At 35.8% G+C, this 21,516-nt stretch overlaps 1 protein-coding gene across 1 annotated transcript in view; it reads left to right on the forward strand.

Annotated features, from left to right (window-relative positions):
- The window catches only part of EPHA6 (EPH receptor A6), an 829,344-nt gene that overhangs the window by 590,170 nt on the left and 217,658 nt on the right, over positions 1-21,516 (forward strand). Inside the window, exons 8-10 of the mRNA XM_040621133.1 lie at positions 6,808-6,916; positions 10,001-10,074; positions 13,042-13,167. Coding sequence (XP_040477067.1) covers positions 6,808-6,916; positions 10,001-10,074; positions 13,042-13,167 — 309 coding nt within the window. The remainder of the gene's footprint in view (positions 1-6,807; positions 6,917-10,000; positions 10,075-13,041; positions 13,168-21,516) is intronic.

Consider the following 21,516-nt stretch of genomic DNA (forward strand, 5'->3'; position numbering starts at 1 on the left):
TCTCTTTTTGGATAATTGCTTCCTCTTAAGGAAGTGTGTCCTTTTTCTTTTCTTTTTTTTTTTTTTTTTAAAGATTTTATTTATTTATTCGACAGAGATAGAGACAGCCAGCGAGAGAGGGAACACAAGCAGGGGGAGTGGGAGAGGAAGAAGCAGGCTCATAGCAGAGGAGCCTGATGTGGGGCTCGATCCCATACGCCGGGATCACGCCCTGAGCCGAAGGCAGACGCTTTAACCGCTGTGCCACCCAGGCGCCCCAGGAAGTGTGTCTTTTTTCAAACCATACAGTGAAATAATTATTTTAATATACTTGTATTTTTCCAAGACTACAACCTTATTCCATTAAGCGAAGGGACATTTCCAATCAACTAGTCGCAAATAAATTTCATTTCTTACCTGGATGTCATTATTTCTTTTTTTTAAGCACAGGTTTGCTCTCTAGGACATTATTTACACGAGTAAATGATATTCATTTTCTCCTACAAAACTAATTAGAAATAATCTTTTTAGGGTTGAAAAATGACAAATGGTGCTAACAGACAAGTTTTCATGCATGACAGGAGAATTTGCAACTATACTGTACTTTTCTGGAATCCATTTGGTAGATAGATGATTTTATGGTTTTTTGGTCTGTCTACTTAAATAAATCAGGTTCTTGAGACCTCTAACCAAGGAACAAGTCCTCCTCTTTCTCCTCCTTTCTTCCTCCTCCTCTTCCTCCTTCTCTTAACACATGTAGTTGACCCTTGAATAACACAGGTTTGAACTGTGCAGGTCCACTTACGCACAGATTTGATTTGATTTTAATTTTTTTTTCCTGCGAAAGTTTTATTGTTTTCACTTGGTCCAAGACTTGGCACAAGGCTCAAGAGTGGTTAAAATGCTGCATAGTTGCTACAGGGAGAGATTCAGGCAGAAGCCCTGACATCACTGCCACTGGGCTCCAGAGGCTCATAGTTGCACATGAGCCTTTTTTTTTTTTTTTTTTTTTTTGACAGAGAGAGAGAGTACAAGCAGGGGGAGCAGCAGGGAGAGGGAGAAGCAGGATCCCACGCAGCAGAGAGCTCCAGGCGGGACTCGATCAGAGGACCTGAGTTGAAGGCAGACACTCAACCGACCTAGCACCCCAGGTGTCCCGCGCATGAGGCTTTTAAAGAGATACTGGCCCAGCCCAGCCTGGAGCCAGCCGGCCTGTGGAGGTTAGTCAGGTGGTTGCCATCTTCTTGATGAGTTTCACCTCCTCATCCAGGAAGTGGTTCTACAGGAAGTCGCAGAGACAGGGGAGTTTGTGAGGCGAAACGCCGGGCAGGCAGATCTCGGATCGCCTGGTTCAGGTTCTTCCCGGGACCATAGCGGCTTCTATGGCGTCCAGGGTTTTACCTCCTCATCTTGGGACAGTTTCTTCCTGTCCTGGAAGAGGGTGTGACCTTCCCCGCTAGTTTTGCATCTTCAAGAGCCCTTCCTCACCGCCCTCCGGCTTCTCCTCAGCCGCCTCACAGAAGAAGGCGCCGACGCCCTCAAGAGGCATTATGGAGGGGGAGATGGAAGCCCGAAGAGAGGTAGGTGCAGGAGGCCTGCAGACGCGTGTTGACCAAGTGGGCGGCAGCAGCGTCCAGCTCGGTGGCATAATTCTGATGAACCTGGGAGTTCATGGTTGATCAGCAAGAAGGAAATAAGCTCTAAAAATGGTGTTGGCAGATCCCAGAGGCAGATGATAGCTGAGATTATGGTTCCAAGTTTGGAGGGTGGCTGGAGGCTGGAAGAAGGGATGTCCTGGGTCTGTTCTGTCCAAACATTGTCCAAGCAAGACAGGTTCACAGGACCACTGTGAGCACTGCCCATATGCATATTTTTTACAGTACTATAAATGTATTTTCTCTTCCTTATGATTTTCTTAATAACATATTCTTTTCTCTAGCCTAATTTATTATAAGAATATAGTATATAATACATATAGTATAACACACAACACGTGTTAATCAATTGTTTATGTTATTGGCAAAGGCTTCCAATCAGCTATTACTACTCAACAGTAGTTAAATTTGAGGGGAATCAAAAGATATACAGTGATTTTCGACTGCAGGGGTTGGCACCATAATTCTCACATAGTCCAAGAATCAGTGCCACTCTGTTGATTCATTGCTAGGGGCTGCTTATTCTTTTTCCAGAGCAACCCCCATGTATACCTTTTGTAAACAGTTCTTACACTTGTAATTATTTGTTCATTGTCTATCTTTCCCATGAACTGTAAATCCAGGAGGGCAGTAATGGTCTTTTTTGTTCATCACTGAAACTCCAGTGTTTATTTCAGTGTCTGCGATGTAATAGGTGCTCAGTAAATATTTGTTGAAGGAACTGATGCATTCTTTTTTTCTTTTTTTTTTAAGATTTTATTAATTTATTCGACAGAGAGGGAGAGAACGAACAAGCAGGGGCAGAGGCCGAGGGAGAAACAGACTCCCCGCTAAGCAGGGAGCCCGATGCGGAGCTCAACCCCAGGACCCTGGGATCATGACCTGAGCCCAAGGCAGCCGCTTAACAGACTGAGCCACCCAGGTGCCCCGGAACTGATGAATTCTTAACCTTAGATTCACATTTCTAAGCTTAATCAACTTAAGTTGATCACATGTAGAAGTCTGTACTTCCCAGCAGCTTCTGCCTTCTGGAAAGTATTATCTCCAAGCATACAGAATAATTGGATTCTTCTGATTAAAATCATGTTGGGTAGACTTACTTCACATACATATAGCTACCTTCAGGGTAAATCTTTACCTATCTCAAGTGGAAGGTGAGGATATGGATTACCCTAGGTTAACCTAACTTTTTTTTTTCTTTAACCAGAATCACCCAGTGCAAACCATCATTCAGTCCATTCCCTCAAATATTTATTGAGCTACTACTATGTATCAGGCCTTATAGGCTGAATACTGTATTAGTTTCCTAGAGCTGCTGTCATAAATGACACACACAGCAGAAATTTATTCTCTCGCAGTTATGGAGTCCAGAAGCCTACCCCTTCCTAAGGCTCTAGGAGAGAATCCTTCCTTGCCTCTTCTAGGTCCTGGTGGCTCCAGGCATTCCTTGCCTTGTGGCTGCATAACTCCACAGTCTCTGCCTCTGTCTTTACATGGACTTCTCTTCTTTGTCTTCTTTTTTGTCTCCTTATATGAGACATTTGTCATTGGATTTGGTTCCACCCAGCTAATACAGGATGACTGATCCTTAACTTACTTGCACCTACAAATTCTCTCCCTCTCTCCATCTCTCTCTCTCTTTTTCTGTAGGGGCAAGGAGAGGGGTAGTGGAGATGTCATCATTCAACTTAACTATAGATACAATAGTGAATAATAAAATCCCTACCCTCATGGAATTTGTAGTCTAATTAAAAAATAAAGATTACAGAAGAAGTTCTTTCGATAAAACATGATTGAAATTTATTGGTAGAGGTAGTACAAGGCTCTGTGGGAACATAAGTCTGGGGACCTAATCAAATCTAAACAATCAGAGAAATCTGCCCAAATGATGTGATGTTCATGTAGGAGGGGTGACTAGGAATTGGCCATGGATGAGAGTTTGGCATTCTCTTTTAAGCAATTGGAATAAATTCAGCATAGTTAGAGAATGATAAGATATTAATCTGGAAATACAAATTTAGAGCCATTTGTAGAGAGCCTTGTGAACAAAGTTAAGGACTATAGCCTTCATCCTGAGATAGTCAGAACTTGGTGACTGGCCAACATTATTATGACAAGAGGGCAGAAATTATCCCCATTAAGGACCAAGAGCTGCAGCACAGATCATGAGTGTCCCTCTTATTTTCATCTGGCAAATCTTATTCTTTCCAATATTTGTAGCCTTTATGGTTAACACAATATCATAGTAAAATTGCTCTGAAAGGTTGTGACAAAGACATTTAATTCAACATTCTCATTTTACAGACCTGACACCAAGGTCAAGCAAAATAGATTGACCCATAAAAGCACTGGATCTAGCCATTTGTTCTGTTAGTGAAAATGGTCATATAAAATACTGGCAATAGCATGGGCCTGGAGCCTAGCAAATTGGATTGGATTGCCAGCTTTCCTGTGAACAAGAAGTGTGACCTTAGACAAATAATATAACCACTTAAACTAGTACTAATAGTAGTACCTACCTGTTAAGACCATTGTGCAGAATAATTTGATACTGAATTTGAAGTACTAAGCATAATTCTCAAGAACAGTTTAGTATGAAACAAATAGTGGTTGCTGTTGATGATGATGATGTTCCTAATGTTTTCATAATCATCCCAGCCCCATAACCCATGGCATTTTACTCCCAGTATAATAGGGCATCACCTTATATGCTCTTATTTTCAAATGACTTATATATTTCTATACAGTTGAGCATTAAACAACATGAGGGTTAGGGACACCAATCCTTCCCACTGCCCCATTCAGTCAAAAATCCACATATAACTTTTGACTCCCCCAAAATTACTAATAGCCTACTGTTGACCAGAAACCTTACCAATAACATAGTCAATTAACACATATTTTGTATGTTATATGTATTATATACTGTATTCTTACAGTAAAGTAAGCTAGAGAAAAGAAAATGTTAAGAAAATCATAAAAGAAAATGCACTTACAATACCATACTGTATTATTAAAAAAAGAATTGTGCATATAAGTGGACCCATGCAGTTCAAACTTGTGTTGTTCAAGGGTCAACTGTATGTTAATCTCCAAAGAACAGTGTTTAGGATTTCTGGTCCAGAAGTTAAGAAACAATTATACAGGCATATGCATTTTTCAAAGTGTCACAACTTAATATTCTGTTATTCAATTAAAATTTTAATTGAAGCAAAGTTCATAAATATGTAATTACAAGTGTGAAAAAGAAGATATATTAGTAAAACTGGCAGTTTGCTAAGTAATTATTTAAGTTAAACAACACCGTGTTCTGTAACAAAGTAATCTGATTTTCAAAAGACCCAGTTACATGATCTTCTCCTCTATCTGCACTTTGAATATACAGTCCCAATAAATCATTTGCTACCTGGCTATTGTGAAAATATGGGCTCCAATTTTAAAACTCTTGAACTATATTATATATTTTACAAATACAGCAGTTGCTAAGTAAACGTTTTCTTTTTAAATGCCATCTTCTTTATCTTCAAAAAGTTAGTGTTGTTTTCTGTAATATCTATTCCATTTAATTTGTTATTCAATAATTTTCAGTGTGAAAATGTGACATTTTAGAGCACGCATTAATTCCCACAATATCAGTGCTATTTTGAAGATTAGGAAATTCATTGAGGACCTAATAAAAAAAATCTTCAGCACATTATTTATTGGATAAGATGCAACTCTTCAACTTGTATCTGCGCAGATTATAAGCTAAAAGAAATAGATGCCTGAGTATATCTTAATTAAATCATAGTGACTAAAATCTAATTCCAAGGTTTAATAAATCCCTTACTGAAAACTGAACATAAATGATTTTTGATTTTATTTACATGTGGGTTTCTCAAAAAGCCTCTTAAATGCTGTAACTGGTTTCTTACTCAACAATAGCTTTTAATGTTCAGATATTTTCTAGTAGATAGGTCATTTTTATTGAGGAAGTTATTACTCTGGTTATAAATTTGCACATAGTATACTGCATACTTGATTCCCAGAAGAAGATCTACTTCCATGAAAGTCTTAAAGTAGCCAAGTTTAATAAATGTTATGTTAGAGAATTAAATGTTTTTCAGTTATATTGTTTCTTTGGTTATAATGTTGGAATAATGTTATATTCTTTCTTTGGTTCAGTTTTCTGTGTATAAATGCTTTGATTAATAGATTTTTACAGTAATCAAAATAAAAATCAACATTTATTCTAGCTAAAGGATATTAAAGGGACTGATTGACTCGATATTTTAGAATATTGATAATTAACTGAATTCTTCATAAGAGAAATGAAACATAAATTTGAAGCTTGAATTCTGGTGATGGTCATGTGTGAAGTTGGGCAAGTTCTTTACCTTCTTTGGGCCTCAGTTTTCTCACCTCTGTTCCTAAGCAATAGTTCATATCCCATTCAATAAAAAATATATCTGACTAAAAGTTCAGTAATACACAAAATAAGTGCTAATGAATTCATTGAACTAATGTATTTTAAAAGATTCCTGGGAAGTAGTGAAACATGCATCCAATACAGGTTTAGATACAGTTTTGTCAATGAGAGAATTAATATGTTGTTACCATATGTTATCTAGTCTTTTCTTCAAAAAAGGAAGCTTTCAAATGTTAGTTTTTAAATTACTGCTAGACATCTAAGAACTTACACGCTTGTGCTGTAGAGTGTGAATTCTTAACTTTAGTGTTTGAATTAAGCTCCATGAAATATAAAAAAGCTCATTCTTAAGCGAATTATGCAATAGTTTTTCCACTTTTTAAAAATAGACACCAAAACAGTGGGTAAAGCCTAGTCTGTTGATTAAAGTGTTTAAGGAAATAAGTTAGCAGTTATATAAACAAAATCCTTTAAGTCCATCTGCTGATTTAAATTTGCAACAAATACTTAATCCTAAAATGTGGGATACTAAGAATTCATCTATTCTATTGGTATTTTTGTGGAAAAGGAGAAAGGGTTATGTCGTGGGTTATGACCTCGATCCTCAGCCCTTATTTTAAGTTTGCATCCTGTGTGCCAAATAAAGGCAAATATTACAGGGATTTTTGGTGTCCATTACCATATTTCAAGCATATAATAAGTTGTGAAATAATTTTGGTGTGAAATGTCACCCAGGGAAATTCTAATTTTGTATTTGTGTTTCAGCTTCTGACATGGCAGCAGAACAGGGACAGATTCTCGTGATAGCCACTGCAGCTGTTGGGGGATTTACTCTCCTCGTCATTCTTACTTTGTTCTTCTTAATCACTGGGAGGTAACTAAAGCATACCAGATTACTACCAAGATTTGCGAATAACTGTTCTCTTATATACTTTGTATTCATATGCTTTTCAATGTAACAAACTGTGTTTGAGAGAAAAGGGGATCAGGGCAGATTCTGCTCTGACTGAAGTTTATGTAACAGAACCACCTGTCTAGTTCTCTGTATCAATAGGCTTCTGAATATGAAAGCAACTAACGACTTGATAAACACACTTTGAAAGCTAAGAATGATAAATTCTTAATAAGTTACTTCTGAGTTTTTCCTTTGCTACATTCAAATTATCCCATGAAAGAGATTGTTCCTGGGGGAAAAAATAATTCAACAGAGAATTTATGTAAATCTTAATATTATAGAATATATTATATTTATTCATTAAATAGTGAAAGGATCTATATTAGAGTTATATTAATTGGTTTTATAAACCCGGTATTTCTCCACTTTAGTGTAATAAGGATGAAAATTTAGAGTAACAATAAATTTAACAGAGCAAAAGACCTAGATTGAAATCCTGACTAGCTGGTCAAAGTGCTTCACCCATCTAAAACTTAGATTTCTATTTTTGTGCATACTTTGTGTAACAATGAATCAAAACCATTTACTGATTTTTAGATATATTAGATTGTTACCATGAGCTGGGTACTGACAATACAGAGACGTGAGTAAAGATAATATGTATGAAATCACAAAAAAGAACAAGTAGTATTTCTTATGTAAGCCTTGATATTAGGCCTCAGCTCTTTGTCAGATATTGTCAATATATTAGATCATATTTTTATTCCTACAAGGGGAAAAATAATTCCTTCTAGATTATCGGTAGGGGCACAAAAGAATACCTCAAGAGTTTTCCTGATAATCTGAAAAACACACATACTGCAAACAACCAGTGTCATGATTTAAAAGTGCAATAAGAATGCCAGAAAAAGTGTGCATCCATGATGACATCAGCCAAAGTATGCCATCTCAACTGGAAAATGTTGATATTTGATAATGAGCAGAAATAACAAAGAGCTACCTTCGGGCAACAGTTCAGTGAGCTATAAACACCCTTTGTTTTGTTCATTTTAAAACTCTACTTACATATCAATATTTTATTAAAATTAATTCTAAAATTATAGAGGATATGCATGCATGGAAAATTATTATCTATAATTTTAGTGCAGGCTAAAGGTGCAGATCAATAAATTCACAAGTACTTAGAAGGCACTTGTCAAAGGTGGGTCCCTGCCTGACTGCAGCTGCTACCTGTTGAATGAAGGTGTCAGATTTAGTTGTAACAAACCCACTTTACAGAACTTCTCAAGGAGCAGAGAAACACGTGAGTATCTTAATGTGGTTGAGTTGAAATGGTGACTTCTTTATGAAATTAATTGTAAAAGGGACACATTTATCCCATGTGTATTTAAAATTTTTTTTGTATTAATAGACCTAGCATTGCTCTTGTGTAATAAATAGAAAGTATCTCAGAGTCTCCAGTGTTGGGAGGCTGATTAGCTGATAGAAAAGTCACAGCTATAGTAATAAGAAAAAAAGAAAAATATCTAATGAAAAAATGCAGGAAATACTGATAAATTAATCCTAATAGAAAGGACTAGTTTGGACTTGTCATGGTGCCCCCACCAGATACTGTTGCCAAGCACTCTTCTGTTTCTCTGTCCCTTTATACCTCAGGAATGTCTGACAGTTCCTGCCATCATCACAGCTTTGGTACAACCATCTTTTATAGTGGGAAGAAAACAAATTTTGGATTCTCTAAACCAACTAAACATTTAGTTGAAAGCAAAATATTCAATATAATATCCTACAAATACCAAACATGACGTACAAAATCCTTAATCACTAGCAGGGGAGAACTGCTTACAAAAACAACAGAAACAACCAAACAAAACCCTATGCATCCTGGTAGAGGTCTAAGCTTGTTTGCAAAACAAAACAAATCAAAATCCCAAAAATAACAGGTTGGAGTTCTTCTGATCCTATCTAGGACTGTCTTGCAAGAAGAGGGATTAAATACAATTTTGGTGCATGGAAAGGCACAATGACAATTAGGTTAAAAAAATAAGCATGCCAATACTTTATGTGTTGCTGTATGTTTAGCAAACCTTTAGCCTTTAGGCTAAATCAGTTTGCCCTAATGAACTTGAGAGATGCGCTCAAATGTTATCTTTATTTGGGATTTCTGAAGCAGAATTTGAATACCACTTAAAAAGAGAATTCAATGATGAAGAAAAATTTGTACTAAATTATTTTCAGTTTTTACATTCCATGTTTGCCCATTTATATAACATTAGGAACTACTTTAATATTCTACATCCTGGGGAAGACAATTTCAATTATACAGGATTAAAAAATTCATTTTGAAGTATCCCTTAAGCACCTTGATAGGGGAGTATTCATTGGAAATTGTTCTATAAAAACTGTATGACATTTCTGAATAAATACTCAATTTGCCATAGGGTTTGAGGATAAGTTCACATTGAAAGATTGGATTGTATACCACAGATGTATTCTGTTTAACCATTTGGAATTAGAAATTTGATGAACTGTCAAATCATATGGATGCTGATGAATTTATTCATGTTGAAGAAGTCATGCAAGATAAGCATCTCCTCTTTCTTAGAGCACTATCATCCCAAGAGAGAACAGAGCATACCTCTACCAAATTTCTGACATTAGAAAGGAAATCATGCTCTTTAGCAATGAAACCAGTAGACAGTTGTCTAAATGTCTGAGCTTTTGACTCAAAAACATGCTCTCATTTTGACTTTTAATGCTTTTACCAACTCCAGCTATTAGAAGTTATATAAGGAAGGACAGGATGGTTATTTCTGATTATAGAATATTCTCTAAGATTCCTATCATTTGGATCAATCAGTCCACTTGAGAGCATTTCGTTCTTATCTGGAGTTAATTTGGATATATACGAAAAATGTCATATGGAGTATTTTCACGTGTTATCAAGATTTTCTTAAAAAATGGCCTTTATGATAAGAACTTTGCCTATGGGTGATAGGTATTTTAGTTGGTTTTGATTCTCATTCAATTCTAAAACTAAGATTCTATTTACCCTTTTTAAAGATGCCAATGGTACATAAAGGCCAAAATGAAGTCAGAAGAGAAGAGAAGAAACCACTTACAGCAGAATGGGCATTGTAAGTAGTACAGTGACTCTTCCATTGTTTTACATTGTGCCAGCCCTTGAGAGTTCGTTTTAAACTTATATCCACGGAGTTGAGAAAATCTGAAAAAGTGTACTTCCAACCTTTCAGTATAAGAGTTTTCATCTGGTTTCCAGGTTTGTTTGTGGAAACTGCACCTGCTTCTCATTAAATGATAGTACTTTTTTTTTTTTTTTTTTTTTTTTTTTTTTTTACTAATTCTGCTTGCTGGAAAACACGAAGACTGAATATGCTAAAAATACAAGATGACTGCTTATATCTAGTTATTTACCATTCACAGTGGCTCCTGAATGTGATTTGGTTTTATTTAGTAGAGCATTAGCCATGGAAATATTAAGGAATTTTTATTCTTTCTTGTAGTGACTGTCATTTAAACACATAACAAATCAATTTACAATTCATTAACACTAAAAAAGAAAATCAGCTCTTTAACTTTTAGAATATGTATGAAATCCTTGAGCTGACTACAAGGTTATATTCATTTGTAGAATCTCTTCCCAAGCAAGCTATAATTACCACTATAGTTGGTTTGATAATTGCCACCCTCTCCTCCCCAACGCCCACCTCCACCTCCACCTCCAAATGGCAGACTACTTTGTCAAGACAGTTTCTCTGTCGTGGGGCTGAATTACCAAGAAAGGGATGTTCTCTAATTAACTGCACTATAGAGATAATGTGTGAGGCACGTTGTTTAACTATTTAAACTCATCTTTACTTCAAGTTGAGCAAAAGGAATAAGGGACTTTTCAATCTATAACATTCTCTGATGGGGCAGAAAGGATTTAAGTGAGGGTATTATCAATTAGAGGGATGGGTTAGGACTATTTCTAGGCTCACAAGATTTTCCAGTGGTCTACGGACTATCTGCATTAGGATGTTCCATCCTCACTCACCGAAGTTCTGACTCAGAAGGTCCATGGTAGGGCCACGACATATGCATTTTTAGCAAGGTCTCCCTAGTTGCTCTTTTTTTTTTTTTTTTTTTTTTTTTTTACAATACATTTGAGACTCGCTGCATTGGCAGAGAGCAGAAAGCTGAGATAGCCACTACCATCCATGGGATGAGCTGGGAACACTGTGAACAGTTGTGGAAAACTGGATCCAAACACCTGGACGGATGACATATGCCGAGCCACCTTAAGATTGACTGCAGGGCATTTAGTACTGAAATGCAGAAGAAAGAGATGCTTCTGGGGTATTTATTATCTGTTTTCCAACTAGCAGTTTACCATAAACTAAACCAGATGGGCCCAGCAAGAAGCAGTGAAAATAACCTAAGGCAGCCAAAGAAGTAAAAGAAAAGCAACAAACCCATGTTTAAGAAGCCATGGATAAGTTAAATAAGTAACTAGATAGTTAAAATTGGAGCTAAGTTTTTTTTTTTCCCCTATACTACATACATTGTGTTTACACACACACAAGAAAGTAATATTAACACCTTAAATCCAATTAGATACCACTAATCATCTAGTAGTAGCCACTGTGTTTGCATTTAGATTTTTCAATCTGAAACTACAACTCCCATTAAGTTATAAAAATATCATAAGGAATATGGACCAGAGGTAAAGATGATCTGTTCTCTTTTCCTCCAGTCTAAACTTTGGGAAGTCAAGAAAAGCACAGTATTTTAGAATCATTATCAGGCCTAAGTATACCTAGAATGCTTTACTGGCGATATTTTGGGAAGTACTAATCTCATGGGTGCATATCTGGTAGCAGGAGATAGTAGGCAAAAAGTAACGAAAGAAGGCAACAGACATACAGAACTCATGAAGCAAATTCTGCTAATGGCATTTCATCACCTCCTCTAAACTCACTTTATCACTTTTTCTTTGTTTGCTTTTGAGATTTTCTTGCAAGAGCATGTTTCTAAGGAAACCTAGCCAACACTTAACTCAGGGTATCGTATGGTTTTCAAAATCAAAAGCAAGATAACCAAGTATTATCCATCCTCTATGCCACGAATTTGTATTGATCTTTTAATCCCTAGTAATTCATATTTAATAAAGGTTTGCTGTATGGTTATTACCTATAAAACCATACCTAAGGAATTTGGAAAGATAAAAGGTGTATAAGAGATGATCTATCCTCCAGGCGCTAGCAGTCTAACCTGGAAAACAAAAACCAACCAGCAAAACCAAGGAATATCCATCCACAGGCAGTCTATGACTTCTTCAGATAGTGGAAGAAGTTGTGGATGAATATATAATCACACCTTCAAGTTTTCCAGCCATCCTTATTCATCATTCTAACTGTTGGGCTGTGAGCACTCCGCCCCTTTCAAAGAGAGTAGCAGCTACACAGCCAGTGACCAGATTTGGACCTTAGATTCCCACCCTTAACTCCAGGATCGACAGGGGGTCCTGTCCAGGATCATGTGCAGCCTGGCTATGAAAGCAACCCCAAGAACAGGAAGGGCTGATGTCCCTTGTCATTGTCCATCGCTGTGCCATGGGATCTGTTCTTTACTGCCCGAGAGTTTCTGGACTGAGGCATGATTTTGGAAAACCCATTGCCTAGTGCTAGTTCGAAGGGTCCAGGAGGGACACTAACAGGCTTGCTTGTTTGGAGGGAAAGGCTTATGTTTTTTTCCCCCATGTCCTAAGCTAGATCCTGTATGAAATGTACGGGTTGTTAGTGAATAAGCGAGCTGATTAAACATTTTACAGAGATATAATAAATATGTTTTCTGGAGTCTGTCAGCTCACTCTCTATTAAACCACCAGTTCATTTTACATTAACAGGTAAATAAATTCTTGACTCTAAGTACTCAAAGCTTTAATGGGGGGTGAGGAGGAGTGGGACAAAAAGAGAAGAGAATTAAATTTAAATAATTAACAAGAACGACTACTTTAGTATGTCAATCCTTGTTTTAAACATACACAAGATGTGTAATTACTAAAATATTTTAAACTAAATCAGTCTTCTATTTTGTTGCAGTACGTTTCCCAGGAATTAAAACTTACATAGATCCAGATACATATGAAGACCCATCCCTCGCAGTTCATGAATTTGCAAAGGAAATTGATCCTTCAAGAATTCGCATTGAGAGAGTCATTGGGGCAGGTAAACACAAAATCTGTACTTTTGAAGATAAGATTCCTTGATGGTTTTGTGACTGGTTTATCAACATAATATTTTAAATCTTAGAAGTTTTAGTCATTGAAAATTTTTCAGAAATGAGAAGTAAATTATCTTCTATATGTTATTTTTTTAAGTATTGTAAGCACGTAAATTCATTTTCTAAGCAATGAAAGAATTCACAGATGTTATTTTTAACTCCTGTAGTCTTCTTTCAGTATGAGATAACTTACAATGAAACTAGAGTGATGTATGAATTTATTTTGAAGATACAACTTCATGAGTTTTTCATAAGTTATCATAGATTGACTCAGGCCCCAACATCTATAGACATATACTATAATAAGTATTCATATTGATGACCTTGAGGCTGAGCAAGATCCAGAAGTGTTCTGGAAATCAATGAGGATAAAATTAGCTTCAATATAATGTTTTATGTCATTTCAATGCTAATTAGTGATTTTCCCTATGTAGAATGTTCAAACAGAGCACTATTTTATTCAACTGTTCTGGATAAATACAAATTTATTGTGAATTAGCTCCCAAGAGTTTACTCTGTACATTACTTAGGGCAGAGGCTAAGCTGATGTAACAAAGAGACCCCAGAATATTTATTCCTCTTTCAAATCCTTGACCTAAGGTGTATGGTCCATGTTAGCAGAGGAGCTGTTATTCAGGAGGTTTTGACAGGATCCAAGTTCCTCTTACTCTTTGCTCAGCCTTCCCTTAGTGTGTCATCCTCCTCTGAATGGTCAAAGCCTTCCAGCCCGTGAGAAGGAGAAGGAAGAAGTTTGGTCTTTTTTAGCTTTGTCTTTCAGGCAGTAACATGGAAATTGCAAACATGTCTATTCACATCTCAGTTGTCCAAATGCAATTACGTGGGCACCAAGAGAGAGAATTTGAAATATTTCCAGTAATCTCTGACTGGGCAGCCATGCCTGCAGCTAGGAAGGGGAGAGAGAAGTGTAAGTAGAGAAGGGAGACTGGATCCTGAACGGGGGAATTCATCTCCCCTAGATACTGGATACCTGTGTAATCCTTGGGAGTGAGCAGAACATACCAAAGCATGGCCATTCCAGCCAGGCGTCATGTCTTCGCAAAGACCAAAGAAAGCAGCAGATTATCCTTTGTCTCTTTCCAAAGCCCTTCTTCACCAGAGGACGAGCTGCATAGTTTGCAGGGACCAATGCAAAATGAATATGTAGAGTCTCTTGTTAAAATGTTATTAAGAATTTCAAGACAGTGACATCAGAACTTTAAGCAAATGACTAGGCCCTTCTAAACTCAAGACTCTGTAAGACTAGTCCCATTAAGTGGACTTTGTTCCCCAGATACACAGAAATCTAGCACTATATGAGAATTCCAGAGGCATTTGGAGAGAGCCCTTCCTTATATCACTTTATTCTTTATGTACAATGGATCATCTCATCTCCTGCAAGGCCAGATCTCCCTTTGAAAGCTGACACAAGGGGCCTGTACACTTAATCCTGATGCTTACAGCTGAAGAGGCTGTCTTATCAGAAAGATTAAGAACCTGGAATGAAACCAGATTCTCTACTCTGTTCTCTTGAACATAAAGCACATCAGTGGGCATTAAAGGTATAATTCAAAGAGTGATTGAATTATATTCATTTAGTTTGGGTATTCATTTACTTAAGACAGCAGAGGAACAGAGGTGAGAGGAGGCCAAATAATTCCATTGCACCCTATATTTGGCTTTCATCCTCTGGTGCCCAAGAAAAAGTGGCATGTCTTTTTATACTTTAGTGTTCAGTCCTTATGTAGATACAATAGAAGCATTTTCCATTATAGCCCTTTGTGCATAAAGTAAATGCCAGTGTCTGAAATCATGTTGAGAAATAAAATCAAATGTCTAAGTGTTAACAAATAAATTATTTTCATTTTTAGCTTTTAGGTTTTTTTTTTTCAACCAAAATGTAAATTTTGCCCTAAAAAAGTATAATATATTGGGGCACCTGGGTGGCTCAGTCGTTAAGCGTCTGCCTTCAGCTCAGGGAGTGATCCCAGAGTCCTGGGATAGAGCCCCACATCAGGCTTCTCTGCTGGGAGCCTGCTTCTTCCTCTCCCACTCCCCCTGCCTGCGTTCCCTCTCTCGCTGGCTGCCTCTCTCTCTGTCAAAAAAAAAAAAAAAGTATAATATATTGCCAAAGGACACAGTAACTGTTAAAGAGACTCTTTTAATATCATATTCCCCCTACCTTGTCTAACCTCTAATAAGTCGTATTGGGATTCCTCCAAAGACAGACTGTCTAAACCATGTAGTTAATCCTATACATCAGTGTTTCCTCTTTGTATTTATTCACCTTTGATTATTTCAACTTCCAAGCAATATGCTGTGTTTTTATTGTCCACCTTCAGAAAAGTCATAAAAATGCTTTATGAGATGAAGTTGTAACCTAACATTCCTCTTTGCATTCCTGGCCAGTACTACTTTGTTAATGAACTCCATTATGTCACGTTTCTAAAACTCTATTTGTAGGTGGAAAAAATTAGTGAGTATGTGGACATTTCTCATGGCAGCAGTGTGAAAAAAGCACTGTTTGGTCAAACTAAAGAAGAATTAATAGAATTATGTTAACATCTATGACATAATTACATAACTGGTTACTTGCCCAACATTTTACTGTAAATACTTTCTTGGGTTGTCTCATATCCTCTATTTTTTCCTATTTAATTGTTTCTTCTCAGACTCCTACTTTCTCATCATATGTGTGCATTAGGTATTCCCCTTGGAAGTGTAAATTAAATGACTTAAGTGTTAGTATAGACACTGGACAGAGGTATGTTGGAATGGGGGAGATAGGAGAGAAGCAAGATATCACGTGTTAGTAATTGTCAGGGGAAAGACATTTAGGTCTGATTATGGCTACTCTCTACTCTCAGTGCTTTAGAGAGGATACCTATGTGGAACCCACATAGAGGATATCTATGTGTAAAAGGAATTCATGATTCATTACTGAAGAAAAATCAATAAGACCTACATGGCTCTTGGTGAAAAAATAGTTTAAAATGCTGTCCTGGGGTCTGTCCAGAGTAGTGAAGTGTTCCAACTCTATGCAGAGAAGAGCCTGCAGAGGTGCGGTGGGTAGGCAGCAGGTATAGTCAGTAAGCTTCTGAATTCTGGGGTCCCTTAGTGGGATTAGACTATAGATGAAAGAGGGAAAATAAGCTGAGGGTTGGTAAAGACTGTGCTCCCTACAGGCTCATGCTTTTGATTCAGGTCAGGTCTAGATAAGGGTGAGTGGTCCAGTTTGAATAGTTCCCAAAGGTGACTTGAGTTTGGAAGTTAAGTTTTGAGTCAAACAAAATAGAGTTGAGTAGTAATTCTGCGATTTTAACAGTTGCATGATTTGGGCCAAATGCTGGGCTTCAGTTTCCTCATCTGTAAAATGGGCGTATACTACCTACCTTCTGGGGTTGTTGTCAGGCTTAATTGAGATAAATATGTATAAGCACCTGGCATTCAGCACAAGGGATGGATGCAACAAATCATCTTGACCTATCTCCTCTAGAATGTGTTATTGTCAAAGCCTTAATATAAATAGATATCTCCCTTGTGAAATTGAATTTTAACGTTTGGTAATGATAATGCTTTCCCTAACTACTTCCCTTTGGAGATTCTTTAATTCTGGTGATGATGATGATTAAAACTTGTTTTTTATTCAGTACCTACTAAAGGCCTGGCCCTGTGTTAAGTGCTTTTCATGTATTTTCTTATGAAATTGTCATAATAATCCCATGAGGTAGATAGTATTCTCATTTATGATGAAGAATGAGGTGAAGAAAGATTAAGTGACTTGCTCAACATTATAAGACTAGATTAGTAGAAGACCTGGGGTTTAAACCCGGCTATGGCCAACTCCCAGGGCTACCATTCTTAACCACCGTGTTATATTGTATCTATGCCATTCATTTTATTCTCCCTCAAACGAAAAAATTTTGCGTCCAGAAAAGGTATCAAAATGTGCTTTAAAAGGCAACCATTCCCAATTTTTAAAATCTTAGGTAGTTTAAAGATATTTAATATCTTATTGACACAAAAAATTTAATTGAAAGATAATCAGGAAATCATTTTGATGAAAGAATATTGAATTTCTTATTCTGTATGGATATTTAGAGAATATATTTTGTGGAGAAAAGAAAATAATTAATACTTAAACCAAAGTCTGGAAGACCCAGTTACAGAGATATTTACAATCTAGAAATAATTTCAGTTGGTAAAATTTTATTATTAATATTTTATCATTCATGAAAATGAGAATTTATAGACATGAAAGCTTGTTCATATTCTTTTAAGATTCTAAGTATTGCATTATTTTTTGTGTAAGAATCCAAAAATTATATACTTACATGCTCCCATATCACAAAACATGAGAATAATGGATAAATATGAGAAATTTGAGAATATGGAAAATGAAAAACAATCCAGAAATTAAAGTAGACAAAATTATTTATGAGACCAAAGAAATAATGTTTCAAATAAGTAGAGGCAAACCATTGAGCGTTTTCATGGTGGGGGTGGGGAGGCACTTTTATGTGCAAGACTGCTGCTGGCCAGAGGGGCCTATTAGAATTCTTTTCCTTGTGTTTTGCTCTAAAGAACCACTGTCATTCTAAGGCCAGTATTGTCAAATGACATTTATTGCTTGTATTTACATTTCTAAAATTTGCCTTCTCTTTCTTAAATAAAGGTATGTCTTTCTAGAATATTAAAAGCCCTAATTTAACTAATGATAAGATTATTCAGAATAAGTAGGGCATCTTTGAACAATTGACTTATCAATGTAATTCAAATGAACTGTCTCAGAAAAATTAGCAAATCTCATGTTGGTGCAATACATAGCATCTTTTCTGGTTTTTTGCTTTTTTTTTTTTAAAGAGTGCTTTCCAGGCTTCTAATTGGGAGACATAGTATATAATCATTAAATATTTCTTAAATTAGTTGTTAAAAAATAAACCCCAAAATAGCTACATTAAAGTTTTAAGAAAGAGAAAAGCATGGGAAATGATATCACACTTAATCTGTAACATTTCTTAACATGTTCACTGAGAAATGTTTGTTAGCTAGCTAATATCTACTTATAAAAGGCACTGTGTTAATTGGTTTTTTTTTCATATTAAGTCACTATGCTTATCAAAAACATATGTAATCAACCTGTCTTCCACAACCTTTGTCTTGGGACTTTCAGCTTTACCCAAATGTTATATGACAAATCCTTAGGAAACTTATTCAATATCTAGGCTGAATACAAACACACACACACATTTATACACACACACACACACACACACACACACACACTTAAAATTTCTTTCACTGTAAATTTTTTTTTAAATGAGTTTTCTAGGACACCTTTTTTTTTTGTATATCACTATTCTATTTAATAGTGGCAGCTTATCTTTGTTCATCAATACAGGCCTGAATTTCCATGAAAATGCACATTTCCATTTAAATGAAGTGAGCAGCTCTGTTGCAAAGGAGACTATCAAGATCATCTATCTTCTTTGACTTTTTGCATCATAAAATGAAATACTGTGGCCAGAGGACTGTAAAACAGAAATTCCCAGGCTAAAAGAACCAAGTCAGATTAGGATAGAATCATTATTTTACACATATCTTGAGAGATAATGAGAAAACTGGTAAACTGAATTTTAATCATGGGCCAGAAAAGGTCACTGAAAGGCTCTCCCTTTTTCAGGGCAGTACTGAACCTAACCCATTATAAAAAAAAAAAAAACAACAAAAACCAAAAAAACTTGCCTTGCTGAGTATCTATAATTTTGAAACATTATTCCGTTGAAAAAAATCATTCTTGTGTCTCTAAACCCATAGGGCACCCTCTTTTATTTGACCTTCCCTCTTTCCCTAGTCTCAGCGGAAATGCATAATATCTCCCCGTCATTCATATTCTGTTCCTTTATCTATACAGAACTCATTATTGCCTCTACTATCAGCCTTCTCTTCTCTTGGCTTAGTGTCACCATATTTTTTCTCTTCCTAGAATAGTCCAGGAAGTTTTAACTGTTGGTTTCTCAGCAATCATCTGCAGGTAAAAGAAAGTCAAAAGGACAACAAAAGGGGTATAAAAAGTGAATGACAAACCAGTGATTTATTCAGCCTAATATTTTGTTCTGTTATTGCCATCTCCTTTGAGGTCATAGTTGTACTTGCTAATGTGCAAGGCAAAACGCTTGCTTTCCGGGCCACTCCTAATTCTCTGCAGCCATCACCCAATTAGCCTTTCTAGAATCTGTTCTTTCTTCAGTTATCGTAAAGGAACTCTCTCATGCCCTGTATGATTTTTGTTTCTCTTCTGCAACTATATTGTATTTTTTTGCAACATGACACGAGGAGTGTAGGCAGTGTTCCAGATGTGGTTTCATAATTCAGTTTTTATAAGAAGAAACTTGAGTTTATGGCCTGTTTTCTCCGTATTTAATGAGATGATCTTCTCAAATGCAAATGTCTTTCTTGTCCGTCAATTGAAAAGATTTATGGTGGAGGTCAGATTAATTTTCTTTTCTATTCTTAAAAACTCCGTTGTCCAACCAATTAGACTGAAAATAAGATCAACAGTAGATTCTGGCAAGACTTTTGTGCCTTTTACTCAAGAATTTCATAGCATTCTAAATCAAATGATGTAATGAAAAATGGGCTTTATCCATTCTCCCTGGACATTATAATATGAATAAAAGGAACAGACAAGAGCCAGACAGACCCAGGCTTGAATCAGTTTTACTTTTAATTCACTCCATAACCTTCAGCAATTTAGTAATATCTCAGAAATTTGGTCTGCTCACCTATAAAATGGATTCATCATCATAATAATAAGTATCTTGTAGGATTAATATAAAATTTAAAGATGACACCTACTGAGGCTCTGGCATACAGTAAACACTTAGTAAAAGGACAGAAACAGGACTATTGGGTTAAAAATACTTTCTATATTCAGTGAAATGGCTAAGAAGAATGGCACTCTATACGCAACCCTTAAAATACTTTTGATATAATAGCACCTGCCCATACAGAATTCCATTCCCAATGCCGTAGTAACTGGAATGATATATATGATTTTCTGAGTCAGTTGAAAATTAGCAATTAAAAATGGAGTTTTATTTTTGGCAGTATATTAAGTGGTATGCCCATATGAACAAATTCTTTCCTTTTCTGTTTTTCTTTTTAATTAAACCCAAAACTTATTTCCCCCTGTAACTTATGAGGTTATATTGTGTGTGTGTGTGTGTGTGTGTGTGTGTGTTTATTTTTACTTTTAACTTAACAATCATATGATGAAATGACTTTAACAAAATAAAATTTACTTCAATATCTTAAAGTAAAACCATTGTAAGCTAGTCTTATCAGTTTATTCCCGGAACATCTAAAAAATTAGTAGGTTGATTTATCAAAGATAGGACTATATATCAATTTTATAGACTTTAAGTTAATTTTATTTACTTGTATTTCAACACTCCACATTTTATTTGGGGGGCCATTTAGTGTACATTTGCTATCTTACATATGCATTTCCTACTCGTGCAAGATGCCTCATCCTAGTAGCTGTTTGAGAAATGCTTGTAAATAAATAAACAAGTGAGTAATTAAGTGAATGACCAGAAGAATATAGAATAATTTTTAAGTAATTCTTTTAAATGACTATGTCTATCTGGTAATCAGCAAAAATGCTAATATGGAGGGTAAGTTAAAGCACAACACAATAATATTATATAAAATCAAACACATAATATATATAAAGGAAAAATAAGGGGGAAGAACAAATTTATAGAGGACAATTGTGAATTATAGTAGTCGCAATACTTTATGTTAATAATTGATAAATCAGACCAAACTCATAGAACTTATTATATACCTTTGCATTTGCATAGTGAAATATAGAATTTTACAGAAAAGATTACATTGTAATTTTACTTTCTATTGAGCTTGTGTAACACGAGGTAATTTTGAAGAGTTTTTTTTATTACTTACAAAGAACTTAGTAATTTTCCAAACGATAAATATTTTGATAAATATTGATAAAATATTTGGCAAAATGAAGAAAACTTGGCATCTGTTTTCAGAAAAGCACTCCAAGGAGATTGGGGAACTCTGGGTACATCTTGTATAGAAAAAAAAAAAAAAAGATACATTCTCTTAAGGCTAAGGGCCACAAGAAAACTGACACATCATCAACAACTTTTGGCCCTTATATTTCATTAGTTATCTCTTGCTACATAACAAATCACCCTAAAACTTAAAACAAGAACATTTATTATCCTAAAGTTCCTATGGGTCAGGAATTCAGGCACTGGTTGCTG

Source organism: Ursus maritimus, unplaced genomic scaffold, assembly GCF_017311325.1.
Source record: "Ursus maritimus isolate PB19 unplaced genomic scaffold, ASM1731132v1 scaffold_4, whole genome shotgun sequence".
NCBI lineage: Eukaryota > Metazoa > Chordata > Mammalia > Carnivora > Ursidae > Ursus > Ursus maritimus.